Source organism: Dermochelys coriacea, chromosome 9 (genome assembly GCF_009764565.3).
Source record: "Dermochelys coriacea isolate rDerCor1 chromosome 9, rDerCor1.pri.v4, whole genome shotgun sequence".
NCBI classification, from domain to species: Eukaryota; Metazoa; Chordata; order Testudines; family Dermochelyidae; genus Dermochelys; species Dermochelys coriacea.
Genome location: NC_050076.1, coordinates 15617315 through 15641959, shown reverse-complemented (window position 1 = coordinate 15641959; position 24645 = coordinate 15617315). Strand labels below are relative to the sequence as shown.

Here is a 24645-nt window from a genome sequence, read left to right as displayed (position 1 = left end):
ATGTGACTAGTTGCACTTTAACTCTACCTGCCTGCCCCAGAGAACTTTGGAAAATTCAGCTTTGATTGGGACAAAGATTGTACTGATCTAGCAAAATGACTTGCCCACCATCTTTTTAATACTAACGTCTGCTTCAACTGCTTCTGAATTCACTTGTAGCTAGCAAAATCCATATATGCTGAAGTGTTCTTCTTCAGTGCAGCTCTTTGTAACTAAGGGAAATTGTTTGTCACAAGGCTCCAGCCCAGTTTAGGGACTTGTTGAAAGGGTTCATACTGTTTGTTAATTATATAAGCCCATAGTCAACTATGTTCATTTCAAGTTTACTCTGCACACTAATGAACAGTTTAAAATTAACATGACACAGTTAGATATTGTCACTGAAAAAAGGCATGAAATGGAATGCTTCAGATGCTCTTGTTGTATATTATGTGCTTATTTCTGTGCTCTTTAGAGAGGAAAAATATGTAATATCAAAATGCAACTCCCGGGATCTGCTTTTCTGTAACAAAAATGGAAACAGTCATTTCAGTTGGTTAGTACTAAAGCATTAGAGCAAAATTTCATGTGCTGACCTTCATTTTTGCAGGCACAAATTATTGACTTGCTCATTTTTGCACTCATAGGCCATTTAACTAGGGCAATCAGGAACTTGGACTTCAAAATGACATAAATGGTAAATAGAAATAATTGCCAACATAAGCAAAAATAAAGACCTGGTTAAGGTTTAACAAAGAAAACCCTAAATCTTCAGGCACAAAAAAAATTGTAGATTCTTTTAAAATAGTTTCTTTCTGCCAATATTGCTGTTTTCCAGTATCTAAGCTTTCATTTAAAAAAAGGAAATGGGATTAATTGTAGAGTTGAACACATTGTCTTCCAATCAAGTTTGATCCTGCAGTGTGTAGAGAACGTGCAGTACTTCAAAGGAAATATTCCTTCTCTCTCAAGATTAGGCCCTGAACCTAAAGAAGAAGTGGCATTTTTTGGAATTCTCTATTTTATGCTAATGAGATCTTGCCTTTGTTGCTTAGACTTATAGCTATTCATGCCAGAAGGAACTGTTATGATTATATACTCAGACCTCCTGAATAACACACGCTATAGAAATTCACCCAGTAATTTCTGCATCAAGCCCATAACTTCTGGTTGAGCTAGGTCATATCTTTTAGAAAGAGACATCCAGTCTTGATTTAACGATTTCAAATGATGGAAAATACACCACACACATTCCTTGGCACATTAGTGATTAATTATCCTCCATTGCATCTTATTTCCCATTTGAATTTGTCTAACTTCAACTTCCAATAATTAGATTTTATGTGGTTGTGTGCTATTAAAGAAACCTATTTTGAAATCTCCCAGTGTAGGTACTTACAGAACAGATCACAATCAAATCACCTCTTTATATTCTCTTTGGTAACCTAAGGAGACTGAGTCTTAAATCTTAAGTCTCTCACCAAAAAGGTTTTTCACTCTTCGAATTATACTTGTAGGTCTCTTCTGAACCCTTTCCAATTTTCAGCATCCTTTTTGAAGTGTGGACATCAGAACTGGATACAGTTTTCCAGTAATGGCTTCTCCAATGCCTTGTACAGGGGATGTACCCGTTCCTTATTCCTATTCAGTATTCCCAACTTTGTGTGTGTGTGTGTATATATCACTCTGTGTGTGTGTGTGTGTGTGTGTATATATCACTCTGTGTGTTTGCGTGTATGTGTAGATTCACAGTAAAAACAAAAAAGTAAATATCTTCATCCTCAAATCTAGGGCCTGATCCTGCGTATCTTTTCTCACACAATTAATTTGTACTTAGCATGAGTAATCTCATTGACTGCAGTGGAGGTATAAAGTACTTGAACACGTAAAAGTCTGCAGAAAGGGACCCTTACTTTTTATTAAGTGAAAGTTAATAAACTCTTCTGTTCTGACCTCTTGTATAACATAGGCCATAGAATTCCATCCATAATTTCTGCATCAAGTCCAATAATTTGGTTTCTTTACTAGACTTTCTGTGAGTACTTACTGCAGTACAGCTCCTTGTATATTTTTGAAGTACAATTACAACAATTGAGATTACATATTGCAGCAGTATTTTTATCACATAAACGATGTAATTTCTGTCAAAACTTCCTTTAACTGTTTTTTGTATGATTTGATAAGACTGTAAGTGAATAAATAGCCCATGGTATGCCAGCTGAAAATGGTAAAAAACTTACTTTTAACTACTGGATTTTGGGGGAGAAATTATCTTTTGTTTTCCTGTTAGGTACACTTTGTTCCTATGTTTTGTCTTTCTATTTTTCCTCATTAACCATGCTGTACTATTGTAATTCCATGCTCCCTCCCTACCGGCCACTCCACACCCCCAAGCAAATTGGCAGACTTGTTAAGGAGTGTTTGTTTACGTATGCATCACTGACATACTTAGCCATCTTACTGAGTATTTCTTTTAATAGGATAACTTATTTTAAGTTTGGCTTATAAGGATCTATGGAAATAAAAACATTGCAGTTGCAATTTGTAAACCATGTCAAGGGAAAGACCTTTCTGAATGAAAACAGAAATGCGTATGAAAATATCTCTGAGGATTGAGATTTGTGTGTTTTGAAGCAAAGGACTCAGTCTAGCTGTCGTTGAGCTACCAGTAGAAGTTTTACCAGAGTAAGGACCTGCAAAATTGGGCTCAACGTTCCAGAGCTCACAAATATTTATAAATATTTATGTGTGTAATTTAACCATTGAAAGTCCCGAATAGATTATGCTTCTTTCTTCCTTTTTAAGACTATATGGAGTTTTGCCTGAGTAAGATGGAATGCAGATCTCATACTACTCCAGCTAAAATAATTATAAAGCCTCTCCATTTATTTCAATGCTTAAAAGCAGGCTCATAGAGAGGAAGGATGGTCTAGTCTTAGCCTGAGACTTGGGAGATATGGGTTCAAGTACACCTCCATTACAGACTTCCCTGTGCCTCACTTTCCTAGCTGTAAAATGGGAATAAGGATGCCTCACAGGACTGTTGTGAGGATAAATGCATTAAATATGGTCCTGTGCTTAGATACTTAGGCAATGGGGGTCATATTAATACCTTAGATAAAGTAGAATTTTGAGTCTAATCATGCAGTTTTGCTTTCTTAAGGATTGAAGGATCAGGCTAGTCACTGTCAAACTAGAAATAATACCTTATTCTACCACAAAATATTTAATTCAACTTAATCTAGGCTATATTAGATATGAATCCTATTTTTCACTCTGATCTTTCTCCTTTCTAGAAATGGAAGAGTTTATATTTGCTATCCTAGCTCTTAGACATTGCTTTTCACAAGAATGGGTAAATTGTGTTAATTTTATGAGAACTTGTATATCAAACTCTTCTCATGTCAGGCTGCTTAAGAATAATTCAGAAGTGATTTTCCAGCTTGCAAATGGAATACTATACAAATTATTCCATTACCAAACCGAAAATAACATCCTTTTCAGCATGTTTATTTTCCTGAGTCAAAAACATTTTAAAATATGATCGGTTATTGAAGGTCCTATAAGAGTTTTTAAATTTGCCTAGTCTGAAAAATTATGTTTTCTGAATCTAATTGAAAAGAGCCAGTGGGAAAATACAAAAATGGATACAAGTGATAGAGAGGTCTGATGCCAAGACTAGAAGCATTAGGTAATGTCCCCCAAATTTACTGTTTACATTTTCCAAATATTTGTTTTAAAATTATGATTGGTTCATTTGAAAGTAGCCCTAAAAAACCCTCCATTGTTTCAGCATTTTTAAGTTTACCTTAGAAATCACTATTGAAGGCTGGGTAAGAGTGACTTTATGAATGGTTTTTAACACAAATATTTCAATGTAAAGTCTTAAATAAAAATAACTTGTGTGTGTATATAGATGTTTATAGTGATTGTTTCACCGTTCCCTTGTTCTTATGTATCTTATGTCTTATGTATCTGTTGCCTGTAGTCTTAGACTTAGAGTGAAAGCTGTTTGGGCTAGCTTTGTTATATGTAGAGCTGGGTGAAATTTTTTCAGTAAATAGAAATTTTATTGAAAAATGCATTTTTCAGGACTCCAAAACTATTCACAAATTTGGTTCTAATTTAGCAAATAGTTTCAGCAGAAAAAAAAAGTAGAAATGTCAAAACATTTTGGTTTTACATTTTTTAAATGAACCATTTCTCAATGAAATGTTGTTTTTAAAATGTCGACATTTTAACCCTTTCATTTAATCTGAGTAAATGTTTTTGTTTATTGTTTTGTCAAGGAAACCTCAAAACTAACCAAATTGGTTTGGGATTTTTCAGTTCGGCCACCAAACCAAAATCTGAATTTTTTGCTTAGCTGTAGTTATGTGCTTGTACATTGCCTTCCACAATGTGCCCCTAGCCTGTAGGTACTACTTTAATCCAAATAATAAATAACAGTACCACAGAGAAAGAGAGAGACAGAGTGTAAATATTCCTTGAGTCTCACTTCCTCATTTGCACCCACATGAAGGCCAGTGTAGTCTAGCCCATCGTATACAGCTGTGTGAACAGATGGATATACACACAGCCACATATGTCCAGCATTACACTGACAGTAGCAACTTGGCAAAGTCTTACAAGTGATAGCATCAGTGAGGACTTGCCTGGCAAGTTCTAATTTGGTAGAGTCAAACAAACCACCAGTTGTTGCTTTTCCGAGGGGTATGTTTGGGAAGATGCCTTTTATTTTGATTTGAGGCTGAATGCAGTTTTCACCATCCTTCTGATTTTCCTAGTTCATGAGTATATATATCTGTGTACATACAACATACATGCACACACCTCCATCCTTTAAAAGTAGGTTTAAGAAATGCAAGATGACATTTAAATGAAATTGCTAGTGCTCTCGTAATTTTTTCTTCAAAATATGATACTGTCATGGAGAAATGGTTGAAGCTTAAATGATTTGGAGACAGGTGGTTTGTTTTTGTTGAGGTTTGGTTTATTTACTGGAAAATGTAAAAGTAGTGGAACCTCTATTTATGAACTCATTGCTTTAAACTCCCTGCAAAAAGCTGATATTTCTTAATTTAGGCACATATCACCTTCCATATGTCATTACTAGATGATGAATTCTTAGCTTCCTATTGAAAATTATTTCCGCCTATTTTCACCTTGGAAAGCTATTAGGAGTTAATACGATGACTTTCGAAGCTGAAATAATGAGCATACAATGTGAAGTAAGAAAAAAGTCTGCATTAATTATGCTTCTCATAATACCAATAAAGCAGTCAGTCTGTTTCAATGTCTTTGCTTCTTTTTTCTTTTTCTTTAGCTTTTTTGACCTGCTTTGTCTTAACCATACTATAATTTCTGTATCTGTTAGTTACCTCCATTGCATCAACAAATGCAGAACACTATTTGTGAATCTATGAACGTAGATTGTGAAAATGAAATTGAATTTTTAAACGTTAAGGCCTGGTTCTGATCTCAAAGGTTTTACATTAGTGTAATTCCATTCTCTTCAGTAAAGTTATTTCTGATTTACACTCATGTAACAGAGATCAGAATCAGAATCTTAAGAAATAAAGAAACACACCTTACTTGCACTTATTTGGTCTATAAGAAATCTTGAAGATCATTATAATGCTACTACTACTTAGCACATTGAAAACTTTAACTTTATCTAACTAATCCTCAGAACACTGTTGTATGGGAGATAAGTAATATCATACCCATTTTACAGAGCAACTAAATGCTGAGAGGAAAAATAACTTGTCTGAGGCAAATTAGTGCAAGAACTGGAAATAGTATTATGAATTCCTAGCTCTTAGTTCAATGTTCAGTCCATTCAATAAACTATGCTGTTTCTATGATATAGGACTTTAAATGTAAAGATCTAGTATGCAGTATGTAGCCTCTTAATTTAAACTGTAGTCCAGAAAATAGGGTGGAAAGAAATGGAAATAAAATGACATCTACACTTTTTCACTTCCTAATACTAAGTTGTCTAAGTTGAAATTAGAGGATCCAAAAAAGCGACTTTTAAAGAAATGTGTCTTAAAAAGCAACAGAACAATCAGAAATCACACATTTTTAAAACAGTGAATGACAAACATGATTTGGAAACCAAAGTTCTTCTGGTACATCTTCCAGGCTTCTCTCTTGACCTCCCCTTAGTGGTTTACAAAATGGAACATTTATTTCAGCACAGGACAGAGTTAAAAACAGGAAAGGAAGAAAGTGAAATAAAGAGCAGGCAATGGTTCTTTCTAATTTAGAACAATCAAGTGAAGACAATAAAGATGAAAATGAATTCCGACTACTTGATCTCTAAATTACATTGCCCCCTCGAAGAAATATTGTATATGAAAAGGATCTGAGCCCTGACGTGTACAGAACACATACAAATCTAGATGAGGCCAATGAGCGTTCCAGGTATTCTGAGGGCAGAAAGTGACTCTCTTTTTACAGTCAAACATGTTATTTTTATCCCATGAGTAATTCTACTCACAATGCCGCATGGGAGAATGGTGCATTTCAACATTTTCAGTTAAAAGGTCTATGCTACCCTTAAGAATGTGCATAACTTCTACTAAAGTCAGTGCATGTTATGCTGGTATATGGAAAGCGGGACAGACTATTAGTTCTTTAGTAGGAATAAATATTCAAAATAAATTTTTCTAGCCAAAGCTAGATGCTCAGTAGGTTTTTCTTCCAAGTACAGAAGTAGAATATTAGAATCAAAATGTTTATGGAAAAGCACAAGACTGTCAAGGAAGAGACAGTGAATAGAGCACAACTTAGAGAGCCAGGAAATACTGAGTTCTAATCCTAGCTCTGCTTTGGATCCTTTTGTGACCTTTGGCTCACCTCATGACCTTTGTCAAGACATTTACCCTTTTCTGTCTGAATTCCCCTCTGTAAAATGGAGATGTTAATACATGCCTAAGAGAGCATTGTGAGGATTTGTAAGAGAGTTTTTTCCAAAGCAAAAGCATTTTGAACTTGAGCAGGGCCCTTCCTGCATGGCAGCTCCAGGCAGTAAAGGAGAAATAAGGTGCCCCTTTAATCTCCTGTGCTGTACTACTGTTTCCTGTGCACAGGGGCAAGTGGACTCTGCAGAGCCACTCCATCTGCCTCTCACAAAGGTGGGCAGTAACAGGAGGGGAGAAAGCTGGAGTCACCAATGTGCCCTGGGATACTAATGTGCTGGGGAGCATATGCTGAGATGGGTATACTTCCACAGTTTACTTCCTCCCTGGAATAGTAGGCAAAGTAGCATGACTCCCTAAATCATACGCTCCTTCTCAGGCTTCTCAAGGGCATCACAACAATGCTCTGCCCCTTGTATAACTCACTGCATTAATGCAATATGTTACGTGTGTGGAGGTATTGCATCTGCATACTTTGCAGGCAAGACTTCTCTTTACTGATGTATTTGTTAATGATTTTTTTCCCTACATTGATTGACTATGATTTTCCTCTTGCTTTTTATAATGAAAGAGAGAAAGTAAACCTTCTAAGGCAAAGAAATCCTTTGAAGTTTTAATACTATTTTTTTCAAGTTCTTTAATCTAAGTAAGTGGTTATGTCAAGTGGAAAGATCCCATATAGCTGCTGCTTCTCTTATAGTAGGCAGAGGCAATGTTTTTCTGCTGGTAGTTACTGGCTTCTTGGTGGCTTGTAGTTCTCAAAAGAAGCAACATCTCCTGTCAAGAATCTTTGCCCATGAGAAAATTAGACTGCTGTGCATAGCGTTTCCAAAGCAGGTGGCATCTATCCAGCCATCTAAACTAGGACATTCTTTGTAAAATCATGATCATTTTGTTTGCCCACTGGGTTTTTCTCCTTTCCGCTTTGACGTTAACAGATTTTTGAAGTATACATCTGCCCTGTCTCTGCCAGTATTACTGCTTATATAGTGTATAGTTCAAGGATTTCCAAACTCTCCAAACATGAACTTTCAAACTTTCACATATTGCGATCAAAGGAGATGATCTTATCCCCAAATTATTAAACTGAGACACAGAGAAGTAAATGGTTGAAATGGTCATAGAAGCCAGGATCCATTACTCTGGTGGAACAATTAGGTTCAGAAGCCTAATCCAATCACTAGGACATTCCCAGAAGAAAACCTGTAGGACAATATAGCTGATTTGTCTTCCTCTTATTCCCAAGTGTCACTTATTTTGATTCAGATGTCTCAGTAAGCTTTTGTCCATGAGCCAGGTTCTTGACTGAGCTCATAAATAAATCTTTAACTGTGAATATTTAAGCATACAAAATTCAAAGGGGTCATGTAATATTGGAAGTTATGCCCATAATCTGTTTACGTACTACTAACATTTTCCTTGGCACTTGGTTTGAAAAATCTTTTTCTCAGTAGTTTTCAGAGTATGAGAAACAACTAGATTCTGGGGTCCCTGATATGATCATACCAGTTTTCAAAACTCCCTTTGTGGGAAGAGCTATATCCATTAGAATAATACAGTGTTTTGGGACCAGGATGTAGCGCCATTCACCACTTAGCTGGTGGCTCAAATCTGGCCACAGTCTGTAGTGACAAAAAGGTGTTACCATCTGATGATAGCTTTGTAGTAGCCTTCCCAACAATTCTCCAGGCTGTGTTTGTGAGGAAAAAGAGGACCTCAGTCTCAATATTGCATATTTCATAATCACCATGTACCAGATTCTGCCACACAACCCACACTGAATAGTCTCTCTCTGCAAGGAGCCAACTGAAGAAATGTTACTATTGGCGTAGTGACTAACTAATCACCATGAGTAAGGCTGACCTTAAACTGGTAACAAAAATGAATGCATAAGTAGATTGGGATGCCCTTATTCACAGTGAGAAGTGCCTTATTGTTCATGCAGTCCCATTGACTACAGTTGGGCAGCTCATTGCATAGGTACTATTCAATGTGAGTAAGGGTATTGCAATGTGGCCCCGAGGCCCTGAAATTAAGCTGGATAGTATAGCACATCTCGCCTTTCTGTTCATTGCTCATTGTTGTCACTGCTGCTGCTATGATGTAAAGAAGATCATAATAGAGCAGGAAAGAGTGGGTAGGTTAAAGAGCCCTTCACTTTGCTAAGACAAGATATAGACTTGAGAGTGGATATATGAGCTACTAAATTGATGCTATACCAAATTTAACTCCAAAGGCCAAGAACAGCTTTGCCCTTTGGGGCTTTTTAGATAAAGTGCCTTCTGAAAGCACATTACTTAAACCTGTTTTATTTTTGTTGTTTATTTTAGAATCAGGATCCAGGCTGTCAATGAAATTGGAGCTGGACCATTTAGCCACTTCATTACGGCAAAAACCAGGCCCTTACCACCCTTACCTCCTCGGTTAGAGTGTGCTGCAGCAGGCCCTCAGAGCCTAAAGTTGAAATGGGGAGACAGCAGCTCCAAACTGCATGCTATCGATGACATGGTATATATCTTGCAAATAGAGGACAAAAACAAAAGGTAAAAGGTGCATGTTTCTGTTCTTAAATGTTCATGACAAACGAATGAATCATGATAAGGTATTTATGTGAATGAATCACAGTAAGGAATTTTGCTGTTTTCCTTATTATCTTATACCTACAGGCATATGAAAATTGTTGTTTTAATGTGGATTCAATAATCTAAGTTCTGTACATATAGTTTAACCTGCATATAAATCTGTGTGATCTCACCTGTTACACTGTTGGCATAAAACAGTTGAACTGCAAAAGTATTTTATAGTCCACATTTAGCAAATATCCTGATTATTTTTTCTCCCTATGAAAACCAGTCCATGTGTTTCACAATCATATCTAATTTGTTCCCTTCTCTGGGGATACATCATACAATGCAGAAAGTAATGTGATATTGCGCCAAAAGTGGCATTTGCATGACACTGAAATGGCAATTAAGAAACTAGTCACAAGGATAACAAGTACATGAATGGCAAGATAGGGGAGTGCCTTAGTCTGTAAGTGTTTCTGTGAGGCATCTAGAATATTTCTGGACACTAGAAAAATAATATAAATACTATAATATAAATGTATCGTGTTGGTAACTGCACATTGATTGCAAAATAAGAATGCACGGGCCTCATCCAGTATTTTTGGCTTAAAAAAAACTCTTTGAAGCTTTGGGTATGCAAACATGCAGAATCAGGCCTTATACAGTATGTGCTTCACAGGCAGCTTTTCCTGACAAATGGAATGGATAAAGTGGGTTCTGCAGTGGTGGAAAGATATAAGAACGGTTAGGGGAAAGACCAACACACAAGTGTACTATAATAGTGGGCTCTCTTTAATGAATAAATACAACAACATGCAGATTGGCCACAGCTAGCTCATGATTTATTAATTACATCTGGCTCTCAACCAGTTTAATCAGAAAAATAATTGACATCTAAAGCAGATAATCCTTGTACAGCTTCACACAGAGGTCCAGGTCCTTAGCTGGTATAAATTGGCACACTCCATTAACTTCAATGAGCTATGCTTATTTTTGCCCACTGAAGATCTTGCTCAGAAGCTCAGATTGGAAGTAATAAAACCACTATGAAAGTGACCACCCTCTGTACCATTTTGGGGATCACCCAGACCAATAAGGGGTTCTGTACCACCTGCCTTGCAACTTAATGCTACGCTGCTCTGGTTCAGCGCTCTGACACCAATGATCATCCTACAAGCATACAGTCCCACCCTGGCTTCCACCAGCTTAGTTTCTTCTTGAAGGGTGACCTCAGCAATCTCTTCTGGTCCCAAATCCAGCTCCCCGAGTGCTTAACTATCAGACTTTTCCCCTCTAGTTCATCAGTCCTGAAGGCATCAAACGTGCCCTCAATTATTAGTTCACTTTTAGCACACAAACTCCACACAGTTTGCACAACAGATACCTTCTTGAGCTAAAAATAAACAAAAAATGTATTAATAGAAAATTCATAGATGCAAGGATGAAATACAAAAGAAAAGTAAAAGGAAAAGGAGTACTTGTGGCACCTTAGAGACTAACAAATATATTTGAGCATAAGCTTTCGTGAGCTACAGCTCACTTCATCGGATGCATTTGGTGGAAAATACAGAGGGGAGATTGATATACACACACAGAGAACATGAAACAATGGGTTTTATCATACACACTGTAAGGAGAGTGATCACTTAAGATGAGCCATCACCAGCAGCGGGGGGATGAGGGGGGAAAGGAGGAAAACCTTTCATGGTGACAAGCAAGGTAGGCTATTTCCAGCAGTTAACAAGAACATCTGAGGAACAGTGGGGTGGGGGGGAGTTTTTACTTTGGGGAAATAGTTTTACTTTGTGTAATGACAGGTTTCAGAGTAGCAGCCGTGTTAGTCTGTATTCACAAAAAGAAAAGGAGTACTTGTGGCACCTTAGAGACTAACAAATTTATTTGAGCATAAGATTTCGTGAGCTACAGCTCACTTCATCGGATGCATTTCCACCAAATGAATCCGATGAAGTGAGCTGTAGCTCACGAAATCTTATGCTCAAATAAATTTGTTAGTCTCTAAGGTGCCACAAGTACTCCTTTTTTTGTGTGTCTAATGACTCATCCATTCCCAGTCTCTATTCAAGCCTAAGTTAATTGTATCCAGTTTGCAAATTAATTCCAATTCAGCAGTCTCTCGTTGGAGTCTGTTTTTGAAGTTTTTTTGTTGAAGGACAGCCACCCTCATGTCTGTAATTGAGTGACCGGAGAGATTGAAGTGTTCTCCGACTGGTTTTTGAATGTTGTAATTCTTGACGTCTGATTTGTGTCCATTTATTCTTTTCCGTAGAGACTGTCCAGTTTGACCAATGTACATGGCAGAGGGGCATTGCTGGCACATGATGGCATATATCACATTGGTAGATGTGCAGATGAACGAGCCTCTGATAGTGTGGCTGATGTGATTAGGCCCTATGATGGTGTCCCCTGAATAGATTTGTGGACAGAGTTGGCAACGAGCTTTGTTGCAAGAATAGGTTCCTGCGTTAGTGGTTCTGTTGTGTGGTGTGTGGTTGCTTGTGAGTATTTGCTTCAGGTTGGGGGGCTGTCTGTAAGCAAGACATGCATTCTTACAACTACAATACCCATCTACTGAAGTGAAGAAACAGACTAACAGAGCCAGAAGAGTACACAGAAGTCACCTACTACAGGACAGGCCCAACAAAGAAAATAACAGAACGCCACTAGCCATCACCTTCAGCCCCCAACTAAAACCTCTCCAACGCATCATCAAGGATCTACAACCTATCTTGAATGACGACCCATCACTCTCACAGATCTTGGGAGACAGGCCAGTCCTTGCTTACAGACAGGCCCCCAACCTGAAGCAAATACTCACCAGCAACCACACAACAGAACCACTAACCCAGGAACCTATCCTTGCAACAAAGCCCGTTGCATCTGTGATTCTGTGCTGTGATTCTGTAAACTCTCACAAGCTTGGATTACAGTATAGCTTGCATGGGGGACCTCCAAGATGCAGCAGGAATTATTCAAGCTTTGTCTGCACTGGAGAAAGCTACACTGATTGTTTTCTCTCAGTTAATTGAAATTTACCTTGTATCCATGCACAAAAGTGCGTCAATTGATTTTTGGGAGGCAGTAATTAGCTTGATTCACCCCAATAGCTATAGGACTAAGTCCTCAGGCCAGATCAGTTTTGTGCCAGCATGGATGTAACATACCAGTACAATCACTACAAATGCATCCGATGAAGTGAGCTGTAGCTCACGAAAGCTTATGCTCTAATAAATTTGTTAGTCTCTAAGGTGCCACAAGTACTCCTTACTCCTTTTCTTTTTGCGAATACAGACTAACACGGCTGCTACTCTGAAATCTATGAAAGCTTGTTTCTCTCACCAATAGATGTTGGTCCAATAAAAGATATTACCTCACTCACCTTATCTATCTACATAAGTAATAGTCAGCCAATGCTCTTTAGTGTGTCTTGGTCAGTAAGTGTAGTTCTTAGCTTTTCTATAGCAATAATGACGCTTAACAGTTAACTTGTTTTGGAGTAAATGCTTCACTGATTTCAAGACATGATGAAACAAGATACTTGGAACTCTTTCGGCACTGATGAATGTAGTGGCTTAAAAAGGTGTGCACATCACAAATGTACCTGCCACATGTCTCATTGTTCTTCATTATGTGACATTTAGGAAGATCAGATTAGCATCTCTTGTCTTCTCTAGTTTGTGCAGCCTTCAGTGGAAATGAAGAAAAGTCTGTTTTTGGCAAGCACAGTACGTTGTGAACATTGGGAGCAGTTGGCTTTTATGTAAGGCCAACTTTATAGCTTTTAATGAGAGGATGGATGTTGCAGTGGTTTGGGTTAATAGCTTGATTAAACCTCATTATGGGTTGAGTTAAAACTTCAATTACATTGATGGGTATTAAGGCACCCTCCCTGGTAAGGATATAGCCTCTACCTAGATAAAGGGATTCTGTGAACACACCCTGGATTTTTTGCTGAGTATTGTATTGGGTAAAGTTGTGGATTGGGAGGGAGGGAAAACTGACATATCTAGAAACTGAAAACAGGCAAGAACAGAGAGAGAGGCTGAGATAAAATCAAGAAAGCCAAGCAGTAATCTGTGAGCACAGTGTATGACCTTGGAAAAAGCTAGAAAGAGATCTTTTCAGTTGGTATTGACTAAAGAGGATTGTGTCTGTAAGCTAAGAAACTGCTCCTTTTGTTCTTGGTTCCTTCTGAGTTTGGAGAAGGAGGACTTTATATTAAGGTTGCCAACTTTCTAATCGCACAAAACCAAACATCCTGCCTGAGGCCCCACCACTGCCCTGCCCCTTCTTTGAGGCTCTGCCCCCCACTCACTCCATCCCCCTCCCTCCGTCGCTCACCCTCCACCACTCTCACTCACTTTCACTGGGCTGGGGCAGGGGTTTGGGGTGCAGGAGGGGATGAGGGCTCCAGCTGGGGGGGGCTCTGGGGTGGGTCCAGAAATGAGGGGTTCAGGGTGTGGGAAGGAGATCTGGGTTGGGGCAGGGAGTTGGGGTGTGGAAGGGGGTAAGGGCTCCGGCTCGGGGCTGTTCTAGGGTGGGGCCGGAGATGAGGGTTTTGCAGTGCAGGAGGGGGCTCCAGGCTGGGGCTGAGGGGTTCAGAGTGCGGGAGGAGGTTCAGGGGTGGAGAAGGAAGTTGGGGTGCGGGAGATGCTACGGGCTCCGGCTGGGGGTCTGAGCTCTGGGATGGGGCCGGGGATGAGGGGTTTAGGATGCAGGAGGGGGGATCAGGGCTGGGGCAGAGGGTTGGGATGTGGGAGGGGGTGCAGAGTGCAGGTCCAAGGAGGGAGTTTGGGTGCGGGAGTGGGCTCAGGCTGCAGGAGCGGGTTGGAGTGTGGGAGAGGGGTCAAGGTGCGGGCTCTGGCCAGACAGCACTTAGCTCAGGTGGCTCCCAGAAGCAGACAGCATGTCTGGCTCCTAGGCAGAGGGGCCAGAGGGCTCTGTGCACTGCCCACATCCCTCGGCACCACCCTTGCAGTTCCTGTGGTTCCTGGCCAATGGAAGCTGTGGCGCTAGCACTCAGGGTGGGAGTAGGATGCAGAGCCTCCCTGGCCACCCCTGCACTTAGGAGCCGGACAGGTCAGCTGCTTCCAGGAGCTGCGTGGAGCCAGGGTAGGCAGGGAGCCTGCCTTAGCCCCACTGCACCACCGACCAGACTTTTAGCAGCCTGGTCAGCAGAGCTGACTGGAGCTGTCAGTGTCCCTTTTTGACCGGACGTTCCGGTCGAAAACCAGATGCCTCGCAATCCTACTTTGTATGTTCTTTGTAAATAAACAAGATGGCATCAAAGAAAATACGCAGACTGCATTAATTTCCACTTCCAACTAGAACATCTCCAGGGTCCTGAATAGGGTGACCAGATGTCCCGATAAAATCGGGACAGTCCTGATTTTTAGCTCTTTGTCCCACATCCCAACCGATGCATGGTTGGGATGCCATTTGTCCCTATATTGTGGCTTTGGCCGCTCCGGCGGTTTTTTGTTTTGTTTTGCTTCCCCCATGTGTCCTAATATTTTGTCCGTTTTATCTGGTCACCCTAGTCCTGAACTTTGACTAGTTGCTGAGGTCAAAAAGGGTTAACATCCCCTTGTACTGGTGGCTCAAAATACTTACAAGAGCTAGTCCTGAAATGACCGAATAAACAAATCCATTAATTGCAGGTTACTTTCAGTTATTTCTATGTTTATTTTAGCAATGATGTATACAGTAATAAAAATGTATTTTATAACTTTGTGCAGATAGATAAATCCACTAGAATATGAAATGAACATTAGGAATAATTTATACATGTGTTTTAAAAGAAAGTCATCGGCAAGCATGGTGTGACAGAGTGCTGGGCAACAGCAACTGATGCAGTACTCTGGTTGCTTCAGCTCAATTAGTTGCTCTGGAGCAGTGGTTTTCAACCTCATCTCCTTAACAGAGGTTAAGGATCCCTTGGATCCCTCCACTCCTGAATGCCAGGGCGAAGAAGCCTAGGTGTGATTTGGAGGGTTGGGAGAGCCCAGGGCCCCAAGTAATCAGGGAGATAAGGGGAGACTACACAATCCGCCACAAGTAAGAAGGAAGAGAATGGGGAATGTAGCTCCCAGGATGCCCATGGTGTGAAGACTTGTGGGCTGAAACAGAGCTGTGGGGACAACCTCCCTCCTCCCCTCCCCCCCCCCGTGGCTTCTGTGGGGAAAGAGGGGAGAATGAGCAGATCCCACAAGAGGGACTTGAATGATTACCCTAGGGAGGAGGGAGATCCCCACAGGGTAAGTGAGGAAGAGCATGGGGGAAGAAAAAAATCTTCCTGTCAGGTAAGGGGGTAGTGGATAGGTGTGTGATAGAGTGCTGGGCAACAGCAGCTGATCCAGCACTCTGGTCACTGCAACTCCAATTAGTTGCTCTAGAGTAGTCTTGATTAAGAAGAGCTGTGTCTAATTGATTAATTGGGATGGGCTGAGGAGAGCTGACAGGCCCAGTAGCCCATTAGGCTGAAGATATGAAGGAAGTGCAAAGGTGTGGAGAGAGGGTGCAGACTTTCAGAGTCAGAGCCCAGAGGGGAAGATCCCTTCTGTCTCTCCCCTCCTTGGCCAAGGCAGCTAAGGATTGTATGTTGTTGTAAATGTGGGGCAGCACAAGTATGTAAAGGTAATGGGAGACACTGTGAAATAAACCAAAAGAAGGTCTCTGAGTTGTTTGTGACTTGAAAAGAAACAAGAGCAGGACCCCCGACCTATCACAGATGGGTAATAAGTAGGGTCCTTCCAAATTCATGATCAATTTCGGTCTATTTCACAGGAATAGTGACAGGATTTTAAAAGTTGTAAATTTCACAGTTTCAGACACTTAAATCTGAAATGTAACGATGTTATAACTGGGGGAATCCCAACCGAAAGGGATTTATGTGGGGGTCACAAGGCTATTCTAGGGGGGTTGTAGTATTGCCACCCTTACTTCTGCACTATTCCAGGCAGCTGAGCTGCCTTCAGAGCTGGGCGCCCACACACCCACAGCCAACCCAAAGCCTCTTTATCTCCTGAGCACCAGGGCACTGGGCCTGGAACTGGGGAGGAGCAGGGCTGGGGGTGTCCTGGTCAAGGGCACCTACCAAATGCCAGGCTCCAGCTGCAGGTCCTGGCAGGGCTATTGAGGGATGGGACTTCCTCTTCCCCTGCAGGGGCCACTCCTGGGGGCAGGTCAGACCCACGTCCAGGAACCTCCTGCGGCTGCTCTGAAGGCAGCACCACTGCCAGCAGCGGTGCAGAAATAAGGGGGGCATGGTATGGTATTGCCACTTTTACTTTTGTGCTGCGGCTGGCTGTAGCACTGCCTTCAGAACTGGGCAGCCAGCCAGCATCCACCATTCTCCAGCCGCTGAGCTCTGATGGCAGCATAGAAGTAAAGATGGCAACGCAACCCCCCCACACACAATAGCCTTGTGACCCCCCACAGCCTCCTTTTTGGATTGGGACTCCCAATTTGAGAAATGCTGGCTTCCCTCTGTGAAATCTGAAAGGTATAAGGTAAAAGTATACAAAAGACCAGATTTCACAATCTGACGGGTTTTGCATGGCCGTGAATTTGGTAGGGCCCTAGTAATAAGTAATGCTATTTAAAAGTCTGCATTTCGAGTTTTCAGCTAAAATGCCAGTGACTAGTCTCAGAAGGCCAAATGAACCAATCAGACTGTAAGGGCTAGTCTACACAGGAAGATTGGCTGGAATTACTGTTGTAGAATAACTATTCCAGAATAGCTCCTCATGTAGATATTCTTATTCTGGAATAGCTATTGTTCTTTAAATTTACACTCGAATTTATTCTGGAATAACTTCCCCATGTAGATAAGCACTAAGATAAGAAGTTAAACTGTAATACTTTTATTGTAAACTATATATACATAAATGGCTAAATAGAACATTATTAATAGTAGTAGTTTGCTTTAAAAATATACAAAGATGATTTGTGTGTGTATTGAACCATTACAAACATTTTACTAGACTATAGGTATTTGCACTGTTCAAGGGCTATATAATTTTTAACAAATGGAAAATGCATAAATTATCAAAAAAATAGCATTCACCTAACCTCTGTAAACAGTGCTTATGCAATGACAACACATGTTATTTGCACTGTGTGCCTCTCTTGGTATGGAGCCTGAAATTACATCCTCTGTTTCCCACAAGAGATACATGCTCCATCATGGTAATTAGAGTCTGTGGATGAAATCCTCCTAAAGTCATTTGGAGTTTTGCCATTGACTTCATTGGGTCTGGAACTTCACCCTATGGCTTTCTTATGATGCTGCATCATTCCTAACTTTAAACATTAGTAAAATGCTGCAGCAAGACTTGCAAACAAAGGAGCCGTTGTAATTTTTTTATTCCACCTAACAAAAACTCTGTTTAAAGTAGCAATCTGTTACTCAGAGAGTAGACAGACCATGTAGTATGTGGATTACTCCCCACCTTTGTTAATGGTAATTACTAAACACTAGAATCATTTCAGAAGATAAAACCCATATGATTATCCCATTCTCCGTTGATCCCATCCATCCTTACTTGAAAAAAATTCAAAATGTGAGGCATGCTTCCTGGGAGCACAGAAGAATCCCTAGTAGATCTAGAGAGACTTCTCAGTTGTTCTCTAGAATTCCTAGCTGTTAAATTTATGAAGAAAATATTCCAAACATGAAGTAAGTGTAAATGAAAAGAGGTATCTGCCTGAGTTTGCAGAGAGTCTGAGTAACTCTGAGATGTGAACTTCCCAGTTCATTTCAGTGGTTGCCAACTGAATGTCAGAGATACTTTCAGTTTCATGATTGTAAGTATTTCACTGTTCATTAAAACATGTAAGAAAGAAGAGAAAGTATCATAAAGATTTACACTAATGTGTCCTACAGTGGAGGTGATGTGAAGGACTAGAAAGAAGGGAGATGTTAAACACCCACACATCTTAATTATATAGCAGAAAGCAGGGCTGCAACTGTGATCATTTTTCTGAAGAGGACCTCAGTTTTCAGAAGTTTCGGAAACATGTCTTGCCATATTGAAGATACATGCATTTCTTCAGAATTGTTATAACATTCTGCCACAAGGCTACTTTCTAATTTCTCACTCTATCTTAGCCAGTGAGAACAAAAAGAAAAGGAGTACCCGTGGCACCTTAGAGACTAACAAATTTATTAGAGCATAAGCTTTCGTGAGCTACAGCTCACTTCATCGGATGCATTTGGTGGAAAAAGCATCCGATGAAGTGAGCTGTAGCTCACGAAAGCTTATGCTCTAATAAATTTGTTAGTCTCTAAGGTGCCACGGGTACTCCTTTTCTTTTTGCGAATACAGACTAACACGGCTGCTACTCTGAAACCAGTGAGAACAAAGTTTCACTGACTTTGTGCAGATTGAATTTAAAATAAGTATATCTATCCCATGTGTCCAACACGTTCTCTGAGTAGAAAAGGGCTGCACCCTTATAAGTGTTGTGGTCAGGTTTAAGTAGCATAGTCCCTAGTGAAGGAACAGAACTATGATATCCCATTCTACTAAGAAATGGGCAGTTTTCTTCTACAACATGTCAGCTTTAAAATAAAATCTGTGTTCACTACCCATAATGTACATGAGAGAGAGAATAGAAACACTGTAGAAATAGATCCAGATAGATGCATTGCTAAACATTTCTCCCTTTGTCTGAACACTAACATAAATTTTGTAATTACTACAGTTGTCAAGCGGTCAAATTAGAAAATTGTTCACTCTCTTAATTTAACTAAGTCAATTTACACCTAGTCTAGCCGCAATTATGATTTACATCTGACCTACTGGGTTGTAAAATATATTCAAAATATAATAATAGCTAAATGAACATTAGTGCAAAAAAATGCATGAAAGATTCTCAGGGTGGAAAAGAAGATGATAAAAGGAAATTCACAATTAAGACTGAGACATATGCATGTTCCTGTTAGTCTGCAGTACCTAAACTTGACGGGAAGTTAACATTCAGAAAGTCTTTAAGGTCTCAGGCATCCTGTTCTACTTCTGTACTTGTCTGTTGTACAGATGACTGTTGTTATATGACATACTGGTACATATTTGTTAGGACAGCATCCAAAGCCTCCAATCAGGATTGAGGCCCCTTTCTGTTGATGCTGTCCAAACTCCAAAAAGATGAGATCCCTTCCCTGAAGGTCTTAAAATCTGAGGACTATTTAGATACATTTCCCTTCTTTTCTTGCTTTTAGTCACAACTTTAATATTGCTTTAGTGGATGTGAGTCATTTACATATGTCTTACCTGATGAGACAAAGGGAGAGGAGAGGGATAAGTGTGTTAGACATCTAAGGTAAAATATTCTCTATATTAGGATTCTTCTGAGGTGCAGGATTATCTACTTCCCCCGTGGGAGTCTCAAAGAATTCCTAATTTAATAAATTTCTCTCACTGAGCTAAATAAAATTGAACACACAGGATCAAATTCTGTTTTCAGTCTCACTGGTAAGCATCTTTAGTAACTCCAGTGACTTCAGTGGTGTAACTTTGGGCTTGTCTATGCTTACCGGGGGATCAACATGCAGCGATCGATGCATCGACGGTCGATTTAGCGGGTCTAGTGAAGACCCGCTAAATCGATCACAGATTGCTCTCCCGTCGACTCCTATGCTCCATCTGAATGAGAAGCACAAGGGGAGTCAACAGGAAAGCATCTCCCATCGACATAGTGTAGTGTGGACCCCGCGGTAAGTAGATCTAAGTACATCAACTTCAGCTACGCGTAACTTAGATCGATCTCCCCCCGTAGTGTAGACGAGGATTTAGTGTGCTGGTATAACCAAGTGTAAATAAGAATAGAGTCTAGCCCACAGTCTGCTGCAACATAATGAAAGATGGTTTCTGTGCATCTGCAGTAGCCACATTTGAAAGATAATATCCTGTCCATCTCAAAACAGATTTTTATTCAAAATACCTACTAGCTCCAGATCAGATTGAGTGGCAAATAGTTCCCTAATGTGTCTCTATTTTAGTTAGTTCTAGCTTCACTCTGCAGAGGTTGGTATGCTAGAAATCAATTTAGCTTTCTGAATTAGCTTGTCTATATGGACTATGGAGCACCATAATTTCAGTCAACAATTATGAACGTGGCATGCAAATGAGATTTAATTACAAGGATTATAGAACTATCAGTTACTATCATGCTAGGAAAATAACTAACAGTACTGTAAGGGACTGCAGAAGACTTTGTTACGGCCTAGCCAGGGAACTTCCGCTTTCTCGAGCCGAGAGGTTACTGTGGAACACCAAATGCATCCGATGAAGTGAGCTGTAGCTCACGAAAGCTTATGCTCAAATAAATTTGTTAGTCTCTAAGGTGCCACAAGTACTCCTTTTCTTTTTGAAAATACAGACTAACACGGCTGCTACTCTGAAACCTGTGGAACATAGATAGCTGCTTCGTTATTGTGGGATAGAGAGAATTTTTGAAGGACATAGCTGCTTTGTTATTGTAGGAGATAATTCTTGAAGGACACAGCTGCTTTGCATGGCCCTTCGCCAGGTAGTAGAAAGCTCCCCTTTAAGAAGCACCTAATTTTATATTCATGAGCTGTTTTTGTGTAATGCTTATTAATGCTGACTGTCTGCCCCTCCGTTGGACTCCGTCCCAGGCAAAGCTCCGGTGTGCTGGGTTCCCCGCCTCCGTGACTGCAACGCTTGGAGTCCCCGTTGCGGGTGGGTCACTAACCTTCAATAAAGCCAATAACTCACAGCTGTGTGTAAGCCTCGTTTTTCTCAGAGTACTCCTGCCAGGCCTGTGGTGCTTCGAGCACCTTGGCCCAGAACGAGTACTGAGAATGACAAATGAAAATTCACATATGTATGTGATGAGTCACTGATGCTATCAAATGTTAGTGAAATAAAAGACAGTGTAGTAAGTCTGTTGTAACTTATTTCTGTTGTTATTAATTCATGTATGGCCAATATAGACCAGGTTATTGTTGACCTAATTGACCTGTTATCTCTAAAGGTAATAGTGTTGATGTAGTATACTTAGATTGTGTAGAACATTTGATTTGGTACAGCATGACGTATCAGTTAAAAAACTGCATATGATATAAAATTGGACACATTAAATGGATTAAAAACTGGCTAATTGATAGGTCTCAAAAAATAACAGGGAATCATCATTGAGTCAGTGCGTTTCAAGTGGGGTCCTGCAGGGATCTGTTCTTGACCTTGCATTATTTAATATTTTTTAAAATGACATGGAAGAAAATGTAAAATCTTCACTGAAAAAGTTTGCAGATGATGCTAAAATTGGGGGAGTGATAAATAATGAAGAGGACAGGTCACTGATACAGAGTGATCTTGATCACTTGGTAAAGTGGGTTCAAGCAAACAATATGTGCTTTAATATGGGCAAATGTAAATCTATGCATCTAGGAACAAAGAATGTAGGCCATACTTACAGGATAGGCAACTCTATCTTAGGAGGCTGTGACTCTGAAAAAGATTTGGGGGTCCTGGTGGATAATCAGCTGAACGTGAGCTCTCAGTAAAATGCTGTGGCCAAAAGGGCTAATGTGATCCTTGGATGCACAAATGCGGGGCGGAGGGGTGTCCTTGAGTAGGAGAACAGAGATTATTTTTCCTCTGTATTTGACATTGATGCAACGATTGCTGCAATACTGGGTCCAGTTTTGGTGTCCACAGTTCAAGAAGGATGTTGATAAATTGGAGGGGGTTCGGAGAAGAGCCATGAGAATAATTAAAGGATTAGAAAACATGCAGTGATAGACTCAAGTAGGTCACTCTTGAGTAGGATAAGTAAGTTAGTTTAACAAAGGGAAGGTCAAGGAGTGACTTGATCACAGTCTGTAAGTACCTACATGGGGAACAAATATTTGATAATGGGCTTTTCAGTCTAGCAGAGAAAGGTATAACAGGTTCCAGTGACTGGAAGTTGAAGTGCTAGACAAATTCAGATTGGAAATAAGGTATAAAATTTTAACAGTGAGAATAATTAACCATTGGAATAATTTACCGTAGGTTGTGGTGGATTCTCCATCACTGACAATTTTAAAAATCAAGACTGGAATTTTTTTTAAGGTAGGCTGTAGTTTAAAAGGAATTGTTTTGGGGAAGTTCTATGGCCTACATTATATAGGAAGTCAGACTAGGTGATCACAGTGGTTCCTTCTGGCCTTGGAAATCTATAAATCTATGCTTAAGTATTGTCTTGTTTCTCTTCATACCTGTAATGCTACTCTTTACCAGAAAGTTGGAATCAGCATTTAATCCATCACTAGCATGCAGAGACCTGGTCTCCATTCTCTGCCTACTTCTTACTTACACAAAGCTCCCACTTGACTTCAGTGGGAGGTTTGCTTGCATAGAAGATGTAGGATAGGACTCTGTTTGTCATTAAAGTAGACTGGCTAACAGTACATGAAAGAGAGAGCCTCACTGTCTCTAGTCTTTTTAATCTAATGGTTCTGAAACAGGGAAATAAAAAATAAAATAAATGTTAGCTAATTCTGAGAATAGGAAATTTCCAATTCCAGTCTCAATGTGAGCAGAGAAGGTGGGCTGTATGCAAACCCACCCACTTCCTATGGTGATTTCCAAGAGCATAAATGATTATGCAGGGCCTCAGCACCAGGGGCAGTGTAAGAAAACAATTGCAACCTTCCCTCTGTCAGGCAGGCCATAAAAGCACTATCTGGCAGAAGTGTAGCTGAGGCAGTTGGAGGATGCCTTGACTCAGTTCATCTATGCCTACAGGACTCTTATAAAGCACCAAACATAAATCAGAGCTCTCCCAAATGGTGTAAACTGCATGGGAGGATGTTGGTACGGCTGGCTGTCACTCCACAGGGTAAATTCTTCCCTGGAATGAGGAGGCCTCCGAATGCAAGCTCTTCTAGTTTACATACACTATGCTATAGCTGTCTTCCACCCAGTGCCTCCAAGTCATTAGAAAAATGGCACATAGCCATAAGTATGGGTTACAATATTGACAGGTGCTGCTGCATATGAAAGGCTGACCCACAGAATGCAGGTTAGATCCAAATCTTTTGACAACATGGGTTTATTCTGCGAAACTTATCAACGGGGATCTCCTGCAAATCACTTGGTTTGTAAAGTACAGTCAATGACTAAGCAGAAGAAAGGAAATATTTTGTCCAATTTCTCTTTTTATCTTTCTTTCTCTTTTGATTGATCTTTGTCTTTGTATACTGAAGGAAGAAGCACTTGATTATATTAGCTAGATAGAATGGTATGGTTGTAAATATCTGCCTATTTTAATAGGAGACATTATTTGTTTATATGGATCAGTTTAAAAAAATGCTATTTAGAAAAAACAGTGAGGGGCTTTGTTTTCGAGCAAACTTTTAAACTGGAATACTCTGCACTAGCTCTTTCATTTAGGTTACTTGGAAGAAAACATTTGTTTAGGTTACTGAATTGCTATGCCAGTGCTAACAGAATTAGGAGTAGTGCTAAACTCATTGGGGTCAGATACGAACTATTTTCTCCAATAACAGTATATAACACTGATGAAACCAGCACAAATAAAGTTCAAAAAATGTATTTACAGTTAATCTGCTGTTGACTTCAGTGATTTCTCTAGGTTTTAAAAAATATGGTACCACTCAGACAGTAAACTTTGACAAAACAGCCAAAACAAAACCATTTTTAAATACTGTGTTCACTTCAGCTCTTAAATCTCTGGCATTTTCCAGACAGTTGGTCAACTCAATGCTTAGGATGATACGTGTGCATGCGCATATACAGATCATGTATATATGAATTCTGTCTGTCTAGGTCTTGATTAATTACGGGTCATACTGGCTGGGGAGAGGGCTATGACTAGGGTGCCAGGGGATATACAGATGCAACACATTTCCCAGCTATTCCCAGCTTATGGGGTTCCTATGGAGCCCAGGCTGCAAATTTAAATCTGCTCTACCTTTCTGAAACCCTCGCTAGGAAGGTGTTTAAAATAACACCTGCCCTCATACTTCTGGCGCATCCGCCCCCACGGTCTCAGGAGAGACAAAATGACACTTTCTCACATCAATGGGAGAGATGTTCAGTTGAAGACTGGAAGGGGGTAAACCTCCAGACCAATTGTGGCTGGAAATAGGCAGGATTTGAATGTCTGTCATGATGCAG

At 40.1% G+C, this 24645-nt stretch overlaps 1 protein-coding gene across 1 annotated transcript in view; it reads left to right on the top strand.

Annotated features, from left to right (window-relative positions):
• The window catches only part of FNDC3B (fibronectin type III domain containing 3B), a 359968-nt gene that overhangs the window by 296178 nt on the left and 39145 nt on the right, over positions 1-24645 (top strand). Inside the window, exon 23 of the mRNA XM_038417217.2 lies at positions 9236-9448. Coding sequence (XP_038273145.1) covers positions 9236-9448 — 213 coding nt within the window. The remainder of the gene's footprint in view (positions 1-9235; positions 9449-24645) is intronic.